The following is a 16262-nucleotide window of genomic DNA, read 5'->3' on the forward strand; positions in this document are numbered from 1 at the left end:
AGACCAGGGAGAACTACAAATCCCGGAGCGCAGCGCGCGGGTGCCGGGCCGCCACGCCCCTGGGCTGGGCTCTGGCCCTCCTCCCCCCTCGCAAAGCTGCGCTGGCCGCCCGCGGAGGGGAGGCTGCAGAGCGAGGGCAGGAGGTGGGTGCGGCGCGGCGCGAGCGGAGACTCGGGGCGCAGAGACAGCCGGTGAGGGGACGCGGGCCCAGCTGGCACCTGTCCTACTATGAGAGGTCATCTTGCCTATCTTAGCCTCGCCATTCTCATCTGTGCAATGGGGATGGCAACGCCAGAGACTGCGGGGGAGGGGGCGCTTGTTGGGAAGAAGGGGCGGAGCTGGTGGAAAGAGTCTGGCGGGATGGGGAAGGTTGGAAAAGCCCGGATTAAGAGGGTCGAGACTGTGGGCGGAGTCTGGTGGGTGGGGCAAAGAGGGGCGGAGTCTCTAGGTGAGGAGGAGAACTAGAGTGAGGTCGGAGGAGGGGGTGGCCAGGGCTGGGGCGTCAGTACTGAGAAAGCCGATAAGGCAAGCCTAGGTTAGACTGGTTGGGATGGTCCAAAAAGCATTGGGGAAAGAGGGGCGGAGACACAAAGATGGAAAGGATCCTTCCCAGCCCCGGAAAGCCCAGGGTCGGCCGCGCGTTGATACAGTTTGGGTACAGGGATGCCCGAGTGGGCAAATACCCATGAATGCACAGAACAAACATCTTCCTTTCCTTGTGATAGAAATAAAGAGCCCATCCCTTGAACTCAGTGCGTCACACATGATCTCATTCAACGCTCTTACCCTGTAGAGGCGGCACCGTATCTATTTACAGGTGAGGAACAAGAGGCTTAGAGAAGTGAAGTAACTTGCCCCAAACCATAGGGCTCCTTACTCCAAAGACCCTGCTTTATTTCCTGCACTTTAGGGAGACAGAGGTTTACTCTGGAGTGGATGGCAGGGAAGAAACAAGAGTTTAGATGTCCTGCTGTATGCAGGTTGTGTGACAGGACCAGCTTCAACCTTTCTGAATGCCAACCTCTAAGGCAACCCTCCTACGGATAGTGTGAAGATGAAATGAGATGGATTTCAAAGCCCTCTGTTTATGCATTCTAATGGTTGAGGAGCAGGAAGACCACAGAAAGAGAGTGGTTGAAATGGAGTGCTTGTGTCTGAGGAAAACCACAAGAGGAAGCCTGAGAGTAAGCTGAGAGGATGCAGGAAAATTCTGGAAGAAGATGGGGGATGGTGGTGGTTGTTGGGAGTCCGCACCAGGTACTTTGCTGTGCAAATGGAGAAGCTGGGTTGTCAGGTCAGGTGGCTTCCCTCCAGCTCACCTTTCCCTGTGCTGTGCCCTAACTGGGCAGCTCACTGCAGGGCCCCTGTGTGTCACCTGAGTTTAGGTGTGGGCTGTGGGGGTATTGAGCAGCCTGTGGGCTTCTTAGAGATACGAACTGGGCAAAACAGAGCTGAAAGTACATCTGTTGGGTGTGGGGACGCCAGGAACTGGGAGGTGAAGGGCGGTGCTCCCATATGGTCCCCAGGGCTGTGAGCCAGTCTTTATCTTGGTGGACTGAGTAAGCAGGGGGAAGTCTCATCCAGCTTACTGGGAGACACATTACTCACTCTGAGTATTGTCACCCTTGCAAGTTACCCAGCCATGTTCAATCTATCTTCTACACAGTGGGAATTCCTCCATTTACTTCCAGGTGGTCACCTGGGCTTGGCTTAGATTCCAAACTGAAACTTCAAGAATGTGTTTCAAAATAAAAAGGTTTTAAGATTCAGGAGGTGGTGATGAACCTCCTTATTGGTAGATGTCAGTCTGGGGTGAAGAAAACAGATCTGACTAAGGGGAAGAAATTTCCCCTTCCCCTACTCTGCCTGCTTCTGGCGGGTACGAAGAGGGAAGATCTCAGCCTCAACAGAGTGGCCAGGCACTACCTAAACAAAGTAGGCTTTTGGTAAGAGGTGGAAATAAAATGTTCTGAAGATGTAGAGAAGAAAGAAAGGAATTCCAGCTGAGGGGACTGACAGATGAAAGGGATTTTCTTTTAGAGTGCGGGCAAAAGGGATGACAGCAAATTGCAGAGATCAGAGAGGGCCTGACATGGATAATGATAGTATCCACTTCATCTATGAAATCAACATGCAGAAGGTGCCTAGCACAGTAATAACTGCTCAGCCATTATTCTTGCTGCTGTTGTTACAGTCACCATCTATCCAGAATTGGCCCAGGCCCACACAGCTAAAGTGTCAGAGCCTAATTCAAACACAGGCCTGGGTGATGCCAAAGCCCCTCCGGTTTTTTGCCCACCCACAACATTTCTAAGGCCCAGAATGGGCCCCGCTTTGTGAACATGACAGGAGTTTCTTTCCTGCTGTAGTAGCAGAGACTCTAGGTTCTGGAGGAGGCAGGGGGAACAAGGCCTGAACAGCCATCTTCTCCCAGCCTGGATCCCAACACAGAAACAGGCAGGCCTGGCTCTGTGGTTTCTGTGAGCGGTGGGTCTATGGAGAGAGACCGCTCGGGTTTAAATTCTGTCTCCTCTACCAACTGTGGGCTATTTTAGCTTAGCCCTGGTTGGCTCCCTCATCCTCCAAAGCACGGCAACACATGGAGAGGAAAATTACCAGATTATAATGCTTCTTGGTAGTAGTAATAACAGATGTGTTTATTGAACCTGGCTGGTTTGGGGGTCGGGCACTCTGACTGGAATTTTACATCTATAGTCCCATGAGGGAAGCATTCTTTTCTTCCCTCTTTCAAAATAAAAATATTTTTAGAATTTTCAAGGCTACAGATAAGTTTAAAGAGTAGCCTTTCACCTATATGCACCAATTCACCCTTTGCTGATTTTCCTTTTACACATACCTTTTTGCTAAACTATTTACAAATTACAGATATCTTGACACTTGACCCCTAAATTCTTCAGCATGTAACTCCTAGTTACAGAATTCTCCTACATAACCATAATACTATTATCGTACCCAAGAAAATTTGAAAGAAGTAAATATCACTTAGTAAACAGTATACTCACATTTCTCCAACTGCCAATCTTATGTAGTTGGGTTTTTGTTTTGTTTTTCTTTTTTGTCAGAAGTAGTCAAGATTCATGCATTATATTTAGTTATATCTCTTTAAGCAACTCATTTACTCTACATAGAGCCTCTTCTACCTGTATAAATTTGGTTATTTTATCAATGGTTATTCAGGGTTGTTGGTTTTTTGTTTTTTGTTTTTCCTTTCTGGCAACGTCGTGTTCTTCTTATTGCATCCCATCAGGAAGTGTATAATATCAGGGTCCTACTATCCATGAATGCTAAATTGGATTGTTGGTTAAGGTCATGACTGCCTGATCTCTCCATTGGTGTAATTTTTCCCTTTGTCATTAGTCTTTGGAGTGATTCCTTGAGAATGTCGAAATTGTGTGTTCCCAGTAACCTTTCACTACATCCATTGATGATCCTTGCCCGAGTTGCAACATTGAAAGTTGCAGAGTGGTAATTTTCTAAGTGTGCCATTCTTTCTCTATTTATTAGCTGGTATTCTTTGTTATAGAATAATTTTTTCCACTGTTTGTGTGTGTCTTTCTCTCCTCTCCCTGTCTTTTTTCTTCTTGGAGTAACAAAGAGTCATGATTTTTTTTAAATTCAATGTGTTATAACCCATTATCATCATTAATCTTTTTGGTATTCAAATTATTTCCAAACTTGGCCTAAGAGAGTCCCTTCAGGCCAGCTCCCGTGTTGTGTTTTAATTGCGATATGATTGACGTTTAACATTGTATTAGTTTTGGGGCGCCTGGGTGGCGCAGTCGGTTAAGCGTCCGACTTCAGCCAGGTCACAATCTCGAGGTCCGTGAGTTCGAGCCCCGCGTCAGGCTCTGGGCTGATGGCTCAGAGCCTGGAGCCTGTTTCCGATTCTGTGTCTCCCCCTCTCTCTGCCCCTCCCCCGTTCATGCTCTGTCTCTCTCTGTCCCAAAAAAAATAAATAAACGTTGAAAAACAATTAAAAAAAAAAAAACCATTGTATTAGTTTTAGGTATACAACATAATGATTTGATATATGTATATATTGCGAAATGATTATCCCAATAAGTTTAGTTACCATTCACCACAACATATAGTTACAAAAATACTTTTTTTCCTTTGATGAGAACTTTTAAGATCTTCTGTGTTGTTTTCACAAGATCTCATTAATCTTTCATTGCTTCTCTGCTGTCTGGCAAGAGATGTTCCAGGCTCACCTTGCACTTCTTCTATCAAAGTCCCGGAACCATCAATTTCTCCAGGAAACCCTGGTTTCTTTTTGTAGGAGATGACATTTAGAAACCAAGATCTGGAGTCAGGTGTTCTCATTGCTACTGGGGTGCTACTGGTAGGCTCTTTAAGTGAGCAGAGCTAAGAAATGATGGATGGATGGATGGATGGATGGATGGATGGACGGACGGACAGGCGGACAGGTAGAGAAGTAATTATCAGTAGATTTATTGTTGTTACAACTGGGCGTCACTGTGTAGCAGTCAACTACTGCATGGCAAGTAGTTTCATTATGGAAGCTCAATGGGCAGTAATATAGGAAATTGCACAGAAAGCCCATGCCTAAAGACTCTGAGTGTATGAACTGTTGGCCAAAACCTCTGTGGCTCGGTTCAGTCTCTTGCTCAAGACCCAGATTAGAGAAGACCCCAGGCTGCCTCCAAAGGACTGTTCTCTGAGCCATGTCCAAGCCCAGAACCTTCTACAGGCCATGACTCAGAAGTCAAGAATGCACATGAAGCCCTGGGTCAGGGACTCATTCTCTCTGCGTGAGTGAAATCAAGATTATGTGATTTGTTCTGCCAGGGTCGCAGAGTTGTGGTAAAGATCAATATATATTTATTTTTTAATTGCTAATAAGTCTTTTTCAGTACATATTATAAACTTCCTTCTCCTTTTTATTGTTTCAATACCACAGTTTGGAATGTCATTGCTTTATAATCCTATTTAATACATTACTAGTAGTTACTAGTTATCTTTTTTTTTTTTTTTTTTTTTTAGTAGTTACTAGTTATCTTAACTAACATTTAAGGTAATTACTCTTTTTCAAATATTCTTTCAAGTTATCACTTATCAATTTTTCCAAAGTAAGATTTTAATCTTTTTTTTTTAATCCTTTGAAGAAATACTATTGGGATTTGGATTAGGACAGCATAACAACTGTAGTTAACTTTAGAACAACTTGAAGATATTTCGTCTCTTTCAGAAGCATTACAAGTCTCTATTCAAATCCTCTTTATGCTTCCTAATAAAGTATCATGGTTTATATTACTGGAAGGGACACAGGCTTTGGAGAGAGACCTCATTTGGAATTCTAGCTCTGCTGCCTCTAGCTGTGTGATCTTCAGCAGCTGTCATCACTACTCTGTGCATCAGTTTTATAATCCTAAACACCGGGATAACACTCGTACCTACCTCACAGCATCTGTGTGGTGTTTTAATGAAATAGTCTGTTGGAAAGTGCCTCACATAGCTCAGGGCGTGTCCTTGGTTCTCAGGAAGTGTTGATTCTCTACACCCTGGTCTTTATGTAGGTCAGAATCAAATTCAGATGGCAGGTGTAAGAGCACCTTGTAAGAGGTAGGAGGGGAACAAGTAACAGATCTCTCCAAGGGCCTTTGTTCACAATCCACACTTTGCGGTTAGACAGGCCTCAACTTGAATCCTGGCTCTGACACTGTTTGGTGCAAGTTCCCTACCTCTTAAAGCCTGAGGTTCTCATTTGCAAAGTGCAGATAATACTTTTCTTGAAAGGGTGTTACGGGGCTTAAATGAGCTCATATGTGTAACAGAGCTAGCAGGTATGGTACACAGCAGGTACTCAGCATTAGCTGTGTCCTGCATGAGGACTGCAGGGACACGTGGGTGCCTGGACCACGTTTTAAAGTAGGACTCTAGAGCAATGTCTTGGCTGCCCTTCCTCACAGGACATCTGCTGTCAAAGAATTCTATTTTCTGTGTCACAGAAAGGTAGAGGTTGCAGCCAGGTAATTTCCAGGCCCCAGACTGGAATTTCCCTTTGCATGGTACCAGGCTGGGCCTCAAGACCCCCTCTCATTTGGGCCACAGACCCATTCCAGAAAGGAGAGAATTCCAGCAGCAACTTCCAAGGCCCCCTGGCCTCCCCAACTCGGGCGGTCTGGGGATCAGCATGGCATAATTTCCTGGTTTGATGGTTTGACACCAGCCCTTTTCTCAAACAGGGAAAGAGGGCTAATCTCTTGCTTGGTTTTTTAGTCGAGAGGCAGGCTTGGAAAGCCTCCTGCTGAAGAAACATAATTCGTTCAGTGGTGATTTCTTTTATCTACTTCCTGGTCCTGTGTGAGTTCTCATTCATCCTTTCTAATCTGGCTCTGAAAAACCTGGCATTTTGTGTTTCGTGGCTTTGTCATTAGACATCATCGGCTGCTGTTGAAATAGAAGGGCTTGGGCTTCTCAGTGGATTTGCCCTGTGTCAGCCATGGAGGCACTGTGGGCTGTCCTCAGGTCCTGTCCCCACTTCCAGCGATGGGAGTGGGCAGAGCCCCAGGCCGGCCGCAGACCCACCACCCAAGGACATATCCATCTGGTCGGGATGGAGAATAGGGTATGTGCATCTCTCACTCACATTAAGACCCTGTGGTGGGAAAGAGGAATGATCACAAGTGTTGGACCCACACAGAACTGGATTTAGATCCCAGCTCCTCCACTGACTCTTACACTTTCTGAGCCTCAGTTTCCTCATCTGTAAAATGGAGATAATAATAGTCTCTTTCACAGGGTGCTTATGAAGACATCAAATGAAGGAATGCATGTACAGCATTTAGCACAATAGTATCATTTTCTGTACTTTTTTATATGGTTTTATTGCAAATAAAATGCTACCAAGTGTTACATGAAGCTCCTCACATAGAGCAGGAGGTGTGCGCTAGGTAAGTGGTAACCGTCTTGCCAAGCAGGCTGCAGAGCAGTGTTTTTAAAGGCTGCTTCAGAGATTGTCAAACTTGTCTGAAGCTATCACAGCCCTTTATTGCTGTTACAACTCTGCAGCCTGAGTGGGCTGAGAACGGGCTCTCTGCTTGTTGGCTGTGTGTCCAGTCTCTCCGAGTCCACTTTCCTGTCATCTGCCAAACGGAGCATGATGCCTACTTTGTAGGATTGCTCCAAGAATTTAAAAGGCTGGTGAGTGTAAAGGCCTTGGATGTAGTAAAACGCCCAGTAAATGTTCATCCGTCCCACCCTGCTGCCCACCCCTCTCCCCCATCCCCATGACACTAGCATCCGCTGTGTGCTAGGCAGTGCCTGTGCGGGAACATGAGATGTGTCTGTGCTTCAAGGAGATCACAACCTAGGCAGTGGTTTTCAACAACAATTTTTGTCACAGCTCACAGTATGAAGACATACTTTAGATCACCATCCAGTTCACGCACAAACACACACAACTGAAAAAAAAAGCTTCCCAACAATATATGTAGCTGGTCACAACCCATTGTGTTGATTTCATGAGACAATCCCAATCTTGATCCTTTTTCCAGTTTATGAAGTCATAATTTACATACAGTGAAAACTCACCCTCTTGAGGTATACTGTTACATGAATTTTCATAACTTTTATAACTACCACCACATCAAGACATAGAGTGTTCCCATGACTCCAAGGTATTCCTTCTTGCCTGTTTGTAGCCCATTTTTTCCCCAGTCCACGCCCTAGCAATTACTGGTCTGATTTCTGGCTCTATAGTTTTACCTTTTTTAGAATGTTACATAAATAAGATCACATACCTCTGTAACCTTTTTTTTTTTTTTATGTTTATTTACTTTCGAGAGAGAGAGACAGAGCACAAGCAGGTGAAAGGCAGAGAGGGAGACACAGAATCCAAAGCAGGCTCCAGGCTCTAAGCTGTCAGCACAGAGCCTGACACGGGGCTCAAACTCACAAACATGAGAGAGAATGACCTGAGCCAAAGTCAGACACTTAACCGACTAAGCCACCCAGGCGCCCTACCTATGTAACCTTTTGAGGCTGGCTTCTTTTACTTAACATAATGCTTTTGACATTCTTCTCTTGTGGTATATGTCAGTAGCTAGTCCCTTTGTATTCCTGAGTCATATTCCATTGTATAGTTGTGTGACTGTGTTTACCATTTACATATTAGTTGTTTCCAGGTTTGAGCAATTATGAATAAAGCTGCTATAACTATTCAGGTACAGGTGTTTGCATGGACATATGTCCTCATTTCTCTGGGTACATAATGAGGAGTGGGACTGATGGGTCGTGCGGAAACTGAATGCCAAACTTCCACCATGGTTGTACCATTTTGCATTCTCACCGGCAATGCAGGAGACTCATTGCTCTGTATAGTCAGCAGCGTTCGGTATGATCCGATTTTTTTTTTTAAGTTCATGTATTTATTTTGAGAGAGAGAGCATGGGGGAGGGGTAGAGAGGGACGGAGGGAGGGAGGGAGGGAGAGAATCCCAAGCAGGCTGTGCGCTGTCAGCACAGAGCCCAACGTGAGGCTCAAACTCATGAACCATGAGATCATGCCCTGAACTGAAATCAAGAGTCGGGTGCTTAACCGACTGAGCCACCCAGGTGCCCTGGTATGGTCAGATTTTTTTATTGGAGCCATTTTAATAGGTATACAGTGTTATCTAATTGTGGTTTTAAGTTTCATGTCCTTCATGACTATTGCTGTTGAGCTTTTTTTTCAAGTGGTTATTTGTCATCAATATGTCTTTGTGAAGTGTGTGTTCAGATCATCTGCCCATTTTTTCATTGGGTTGTCTGTTTTCTGTTTTGAGAGCTTTCTATATTCTTGTTAACAACCTTTTATCAGATCTATGTTTTGCAAATACTTTCTGCCAGTGTGTCTTATTTTCATTTTCTCAACACTGCCTTTTGAAGAGGAGTTTTTCGTTTGGTGAAGTCCAGTGTGTCGATTTTTTTATGGTTTGTGCCTTTTGGGTCCCATGCAACAAATCTTTGCCTAACCCAAAGTCACAAAGGTTTTCTCCCAGAAGTTTTAGTTTTCAAAAGATTTTACCTATATGTCTGTGGTCTGTTTGGAGTTAATTTTTCCTACATGGTACGAGATATGGGTCAAGGTTCTTTTTTTTGGATGTGGATGTCCAGTGATCTGCACCTTGAAGGAGTGCAAATCAGCTCATAACATGATGGAATGGTGGGCACGGCCAGGTAGGCTGTGCAAAGGACCAGGAAGCCCCAAGAGGAGAGCTGTTAACCTAGTGGAGATCTGGGGATGGCCTTACAGACGCAGTGGCTCATAGGTGGGGCCTTCAAGGTTGACAGCAGAGAAGGTGGAGAGGGTGGTATAGGGAGAGCAAAGTCAGGCAGGTGACAGCATGAGGACGTGTGCAGTGCCATCTGGAATGCGGGAGGATACAGTGGGGGAGGGGCTGGAGGTGAACTTGGAAGAGCAAGGTGGTCTGCCCAGGCAGTAGTGCTCCAGAAGACTGAAATGGAAGGTGGAGAGGAAGAAGGCAGGGAGCCAGATGAGGAGGTAAGGAAAGCAGAGGAGAAGCCAGAGCCCAGGGAGGGCTTTAGGGATGCGTTTGAAGAGTCAGAGTGAGAAAAATTACAGAGATGAGGACTCGGAGCTGCCTCCTGGATCTTAGGCTCAGGCAGTTGAGTGGCTGAGAAGCATTCACTGTGGGTTTGGGGGAAGAGGAATTCTGTGTCAGACCTTCTGATACCCGTGGAACATCAAGGTAGAGAAGTCCAGGACACAGCTGAGGATACACAGGGGACTGGAGCTCAGTGAGGATCGTCAGTTCATCCCCACCTGACCACAAACCCTTCATCACACAAAGCTTTCAGCACCTCCTGCCCCGAAGTGCCAGGTCCTGTCCTCATGTGTCCTTGTGCCATTTACACCACGACCTGTACATCTGTGATGGTGGAAAATGGGGGCTTGGATGGCTGAGCTCTGTGACTTGTGGGCATGGAGAGAATACCACAGAGAGCACCTTAGACTGAGGGAGGGGGCAGGAAATCTGGCTTCTAACCAGTCTCCGCCCCAACTGCCTGTGTGGCTGACAGGCAGTGACGATGCCAGGGAGTCGCACAGCTCCGGGGAAGAGGCAGGAAGGCAGATGCTCTGCTGCTTTTGCAAGCAGAGGAATAGGAGTTTGGGTACCCACCCAAGAGCCCCCAGGTATGCCAGGTGTGCCTTGTGGCTCCTGACTATCTCCCTCCCTCTCCCCCCCACCACCACCCAGTGTTCTGAGCTCTTCAGCACTAACGTACAGAGGAGATATGGGGTCTGCAGCCCACAGAACCAACAGCAAAGACAGCCCGGCCTCTCTGATGCCTGAGGCTGCTCTTTCCATGTTGCTGAGCTACTGGATAGAGCCCGGGCCTTAAGTCAAGGAGATGGGGTGCCTGGGTTGCTCAGTCGGTTAAGTGTCTGACTTTGGCTCAGGTCATGATCTCACGGTTTGTGAGTTCCAGCCCCACGAGGCTTTCCACTGTCAGTACAGAGCCGGTTTCAGATCCTCTGTCCGCCCCCCCCCCCTCTGCCTCTCCCTCACCCACACTCTTTCTCTAAAACATTAAAAAAATTTTTTTTAAGGAAATCAAGGAGAGAGACTGAAAACTAACATACGCAAATTACTACCTAGAAAGAAAAGGAAGATTCTGGAAAGAGGAAGGGGATGGCACTGGCTCACGGGTCCATCTCCTGCCTGGGCCCTCTGTAGACAGAACTGACCAGTGTCAGCCCTGAAGCCAGAGCACCTTCCCACAGCTGCAGGTTCCCACACAGCAGCCATCCCTTCCTCAGCCCTAGCCCCACCCCTTCAGTTGGACCTCCCCGCTGTCCCACAGCCCATCTGCTCCGGGCTTCTGCTGCCAATTTTGTAACTTCACCATGGCTCGTTTCTCTTCAGACACTCCAGATGGTTAATGCCTTTCTACAGTATCAAAGTGCCCCATTAGATGAGGAAGGAGTCATGAGGTGACCCCCTAGACAGTTGGGTGGGGCAGCTGAGCATCTCCCTCCACCAGCATGGACGGCCTCCATTTTCTGGCAGGAGTCTCCATCCCCTGGAGTTAAGGGGGTCTTAGTGCAGCCAGCCTCCTCAGAAGACAGGCATGGTGAGGGTAAGAAGTGCTCTGGCCTGCTCATCATCCTTGCTGGGTGACTTTGGGGAAGTCCTCCCTCAGACCTCTGTTTTCCCATGTGGATAGTAAGCATGCCAGAATTCATTCCTGACCTACTCCCTTAGCTCTTGGTCCATCTCCCTTGTCACTGCACCCTCACTGCCTCTTGTCTTGGTCTCCCTGCCAGTCTTTTTTCTTTTTGAGGGCGGCACTGGGTCCAATTCTTCTTTGTGGCCCTCACACCCAGCATCAGGGAAGGGTTGCTTAATCTGTTCCACAGGTGAGATCTTGGGAAAGTATGTTGGAAGCTGAGGGTACATCCCTTCCTTTCTAGAACCTTAAAGAGAAGTTAGACTCCAAGACTTCAGGTTGAAGGAGACTCACCAGCCTTAGACACTGGAGGCTGCAAGGTAGTGGGGAGAAGGGCTTGTTAAGGAGAGAAGTGGGTAGAGAATGGGTAAAGGGTGCTCCGTGCAGAGTCCCACGTTTGCACTGAAACTCAAATTCTTCAGAGGTAGCTGGGGTGTCATCATGATGGGAAAGGGCAGGCCACCAGGAGTCAAGAACATCTTCATTGCAAGGCTAATTGTTACAGGAGGATGAGAGTCCAACAAGGGGTGTCAGAGTCCAGAGGGCTGAGTGGCCCATTGTAAGCCTGGGACAGAGATGGAAATGGCACTAATCATAGCTATTCATTGTAAAATCCTTGAGATAGACTAATAATAAGAAGGCATCATTGGTACAGCAGAAGGGAGTGCTGGGCTGGGAGACCTAAATCTCAGAGCATTGGCTAGGTACTTAGAAGGTACCAGTGTTTGACTAGTAAGCATTTATGTATTTTTCTCTCTCACATAAAGGAACCTGGGTTTGAAACTTGGCATGGCCCTTCACCTCTCTGAGCATGGGGAATGAATCCTGACCGTGTTCCTCATCCGCACGATTGGGATGGATGGTGATATTGTCTAAGTCAAAAGATGTATCACCAGTATGTAAATAAATGTGTGTAAAAGCAGGTAACAGAGCATTTAGTCCAAGCACATTTTCTTTCCTTCCTTAGAGCAGTGGTTCTGTGTCTTAACTGAACATTTAGAATCACCAAGGGTGCTTTTAAAAAATACCAGTGCTAGGGTATTAAAGACCAATTACAATAATCTCTGGAGGGCAGGACCCAGGCTTTGTTTTTTCATTTTTTCTTTTTTCTTTTTTTAACTCCCTAGTGAACCTAATATGCTTAAATAATGTGGCAATTATCTCATCAGGTACTAATTCATTTCAACCTCTAGGACTATAGGCTTGATCTACAATAAGGAGTTGAGAACTGTACATACATTGATGTTATGGTCTGAATGCTTGTGTCCCCCAGGTCCCTATATTGAAATCCTAATCTCCAGTGTGATGGACGTAGCACCTTTAGGAGGTGATTAGGCTGTGAGAATAGAGCCCCCATGAACAGGATTAGTGCCTTTATAAAAGAGACTCTAAAAAGAGCTCTCTTGCCCCTTCTGTTACATGAGGACCCAGTGAAAAGACGGCCCTTGCCAGACACCAAGTCTGCCTACACCTTGATCTTGGACTTTCCAGCCTCTAGAACTGTGAGAGATAAATGCTTAAGCCACCTGGTCTATGGTATTCTTTTATACCAGCCTCAACAGACTAAGACACCAGATATGGTTGGGTAATTTCTCACTTCTGTCCCTCTCTAGGACTACTTTCCAGCACCCCAGCCTCCTGCCATGTCTGACCCCATCACACTGAACGTTGGGGGGAAGCTCTATACGACTTCACTGGCAACCTTGACCAGCTTCCCCGACTCCATGCTGGGTGCCATGTTCAGTGGAAAGATGCCCACCAAGAGGGACAGCCAGGGCAACTGCTTCATTGACCGTGATGGCAAAGTGTTCCGCTACATCCTCAACTTCCTGCGGACTTCCCACTTGGACTTGCCTGAGGACTTCCAGGAGATGGGCCTGCTCCGAAGGGAGGCCGACTTCTACCAGGTGCAGCCCCTGATTGAGGCACTGCAGGAGAAGGAGGTGGAGCTCTCCAAGGCTGAGAAGAATGCCATGCTCAATATCACCCTGAACCAGCGTGTGCAGACAGTCCACTTCACTGTGCGGGAGGCACCTCAGATCTATAGCCTCTCTTCCTCCAGTATGGAGGTCTTCAATGCCAACATCTTCAGTACGTCTTGCCTCTTCCTCAAGCTCCTTGGCTCCAAGCTCTTCTATTGCTCCAACGGTAATCTCTCCTCCATCACGAGCCACTTGCAGGATCCCAACCACCTGACTCTGGACTGGGTGGCCAATGTGGAGGGCCTGCCAGAGGAGGAGTACACCAAGCAGAACCTCAAGAGGCTCTGGGTGGTGCCAGCCAACAAGCAAATCAACAGCTTCCAGGTCTTCGTGGAGGAGGTGCTGAAAATTGCTCTGAGTGATGGCTTCTGCATCGATTCTTCTCACCCACACGCTGTGGATTTTATGAACAATAAGATAATTCGATTAATACGGTACAGGTAAAAGGACCCCAGGAACACTGAAGGAGGGGGCTTCCAAGAAGCTGCATGTCAGCCAAGGTCCTGGAGAGTGTCTCACCAGTGGTGTGAGGCAGGGCGCTTTACTAATCTGTATTAACCGCATAGCAGGACTTGATTCCCCCCACAATGCAGTCTACCTATAGGAATCCGTGTGTCCTCTCAACGGAGCTACCTTTTTCCTTGCCACTTTGAGCTACAGATGGGCAGTTTGTCATAAGTGAAGTGCCTGCCAGTGTGTCCTAAAGGATGCCACAGGAGGGCTTTCTGGCTACAATGGAATGGCGAATTTTCCACAGGCTCCAGCTCTCTCTGTACCACTAGGCAGGGCCTCACTTAGCCACCTATGAAAGGAGCCCCTGGTGGAGGGAAAGGGGTGAAAACAAGAGGCTTCCTTCAGTTTCCCAGGACCTAAAGTAACCAGAGATTCCCACCCTACCTGCTCCTCTGTCCCTAGGATGCAGCCGGGACCTTGGACTTGTTTGCCCAGGGACAACCATGTTTGGCTGGCGTGGAAATGCAGTATGATTTCAGAGCTGCGTTTTGGGCCCCCACTGTGGTGGGGAGAGATTTGAGCTGTGGCATGGCCTAGAGGAGTGAGCATCCAGGCAGGGTTCAGAAGATGGGGATATCCCTCTGGACTGGGCCAAATGTAGACATGTGGGGATTTTTCACTTCACAGGTGAGCTGCTGTCCCTGCGAAGATGTTAAAGTACCTGGAGCCAGTGCAACAGAAGGCGTTTCATAACGTGGACTGTTACATGACTTCTGTAATCCTTTCCCCAAGAATTTGAAGTATCATTGAAAGAGGTCATTTTAAATAATATTATGGACTCTCAGGGTTGGAAAATAATTTTGTGGTCGCTTAGCCCTTCCTGGCCCCCAGCACACCCCAGCCCATTTGGGGCTAAGCACCTCTCCCCAGCACCTTCAAGTGATCACATCCCTCCTTGCATACTTCCAGCAATGGGAAGCTCATCAACCCCAAGGCAGCCCCTGCCGTGGTTGGCCAGTGCTGTTAGAAAGCCCTTCCTTACATTGAACCAAAATCTGTTCTTTCACGCCCATTTTCTAGTCTTGGATCTAGACCTTCTTTCTCACTCAGAGGTATGTTTGTTTACTCTTTCACAATAGTCACCTTAAAAGGCCAGACCCTTATTCTGAAAATATTATTACTCAAATTAGGATTCCCCCTGGGATTTGTCCAGAACCAAGGTTAACCCCCTTCCCATCCCTTGTAAGTCAGCCCCGTTTTGTGATCACTTCACTTTGTTTTGTGACACCGATTTCATCCGCCTCCTCACCATCTGTGGCTCCACATAGCTTTTGACCACCTCCTGTTGGAGGATAAAGATTTGTTGCCCCAAGAAAGTGTTGCCAGAGGAAGGAGGCCAGGATATGGCAGGGCGGATTGCACCAAGGAGCCCTGGAGTTACCATAACACTCCTCTCAGAGTAAGCGTCCAGGCACTGTGACATTGCTCGGAAAGAAGTGGCCTTCTGCTGTGGTACAGTTTCTGGTCGTAACCAACCCGTGGACCTCCCTGGGATAAGGTCCAGAGCAAGACACCCCAAGCCACCACTTTCCAAGGGGTGATGAATAGTGCAGACCTCAAAACTGCACATTATGATTCATCCCTGAAGTTTGGCCTTGGGAATCTTCCCCATTGGGTAGGAGCTCTTGGACAAAACCAGGGAAGCCTAGTGACACAGGCACCCACAGGAGATGGGCTGAGGAAGGGACTTCCTATAATTACATCCTGGGAACAAGGAGCTTGTATGCTGGGCCGTGGGCAAGGCTGCATCCGTTAGGTAATAAAGGCCTTTTCCCCCTACAGTGGGACCCAGGAGTCTCTGACAGCTGTCCCAGGTCACCAGACCAATAGTACTTGGGAAGGTCACTCAGGAGAACCCAGGTTAGAACAGACACAGCAGAAGCTGTGACCACAATAAAACAGTTTATCACCACTGCCCTTTTCCTTCTCCATAAAAAGTATCTTTCTCCATCTTCTTGGTGCTTCTTAATTCAAACAGCTTGACGTTAGAGAAAGTAAAGGACTCGTGAAGCCACTAATGTGCTGTGTGACTGCGCAAGTCGCCCACCTCACTGAGCCACCTCCATTTCTTCATCTGTGAAATGGGCATAACAGTAATACATAACCCTACCTACCTCACAGGGCTGTTGTGAGGATCAAATGAAATAATGTACGTGAGAATACAGTATAAATGATCATCAGTGTTACTATTTTGCATCTGCTTATTTATAAGGGGTGAAAAATACCCTGGCCTTGGAGTCAGGCTGACCTGAATTTGAATTCTGGCTCCATCGCTTGTTATGGAACCTTGGACCAGTCACAGGGCCACTGATTTGTTTCCTCGTGGGATAACAACCTCACCTCCCGGTGTTCTGTGACTTAAATGAGCTGATGGCCGTGAAAATTCCTAGCTAGGCCTGGCACATAGGAACTCAGTAGATACTTGCTCTTTCAGGAAGTCATATTGGTGGACTGCCGTGCAGGGAGCACCTCAAGAGGACAACTTAGCAAGCCCACCTGGAGCATTTGGTGTGTGGGCCCCGAGGATGGAAACAGCCACAAATAAATTCAA

The 16262-nt window shown here is 47.3% G+C and overlaps 1 protein-coding gene across 5 annotated transcripts; it reads left to right on the top strand.

Annotated features, from left to right (window-relative positions):
• Nucleotides 1–56: 56 nt before the first annotated feature.
• On the top strand, nt 57–15897 carry KCTD21 (potassium channel tetramerization domain containing 21). Of its 5 annotated transcripts, none has more exons than XM_019811751.3 (3): nt 124–143; nt 726–817; nt 12830–15897. In XM_019811751.3, the coding sequence occupies exon 3, from the start codon at nt 12860–12862 to the stop codon at nt 13640–13642; it is 783 nt and encodes a 260-aa protein (XP_019667310.1). In that variant the 5' UTR covers nt 124–143; nt 726–817; nt 12830–12859; the 3' UTR covers nt 13643–15897. The 5 variants fall into 5 exon arrangements, with proteins under 5 accessions (XP_006936949.1, XP_003992733.1, XP_019667311.1 ...); XM_019811750.3 differs by having other exon boundaries at nt 127–191; XM_006936887.4 differs by lacking the exon at nt 726–817 and having other exon boundaries at nt 57–191.
• Nucleotides 15898–16262: the final 365 nt, after the last annotated feature.

The sequence above is a fragment of the Felis catus genome, chromosome D1 (assembly GCF_018350175.1).
Source record: "Felis catus isolate Fca126 chromosome D1, F.catus_Fca126_mat1.0, whole genome shotgun sequence".
NCBI lineage: Eukaryota > Metazoa > Chordata > Mammalia > Carnivora > Felidae > Felis > Felis catus.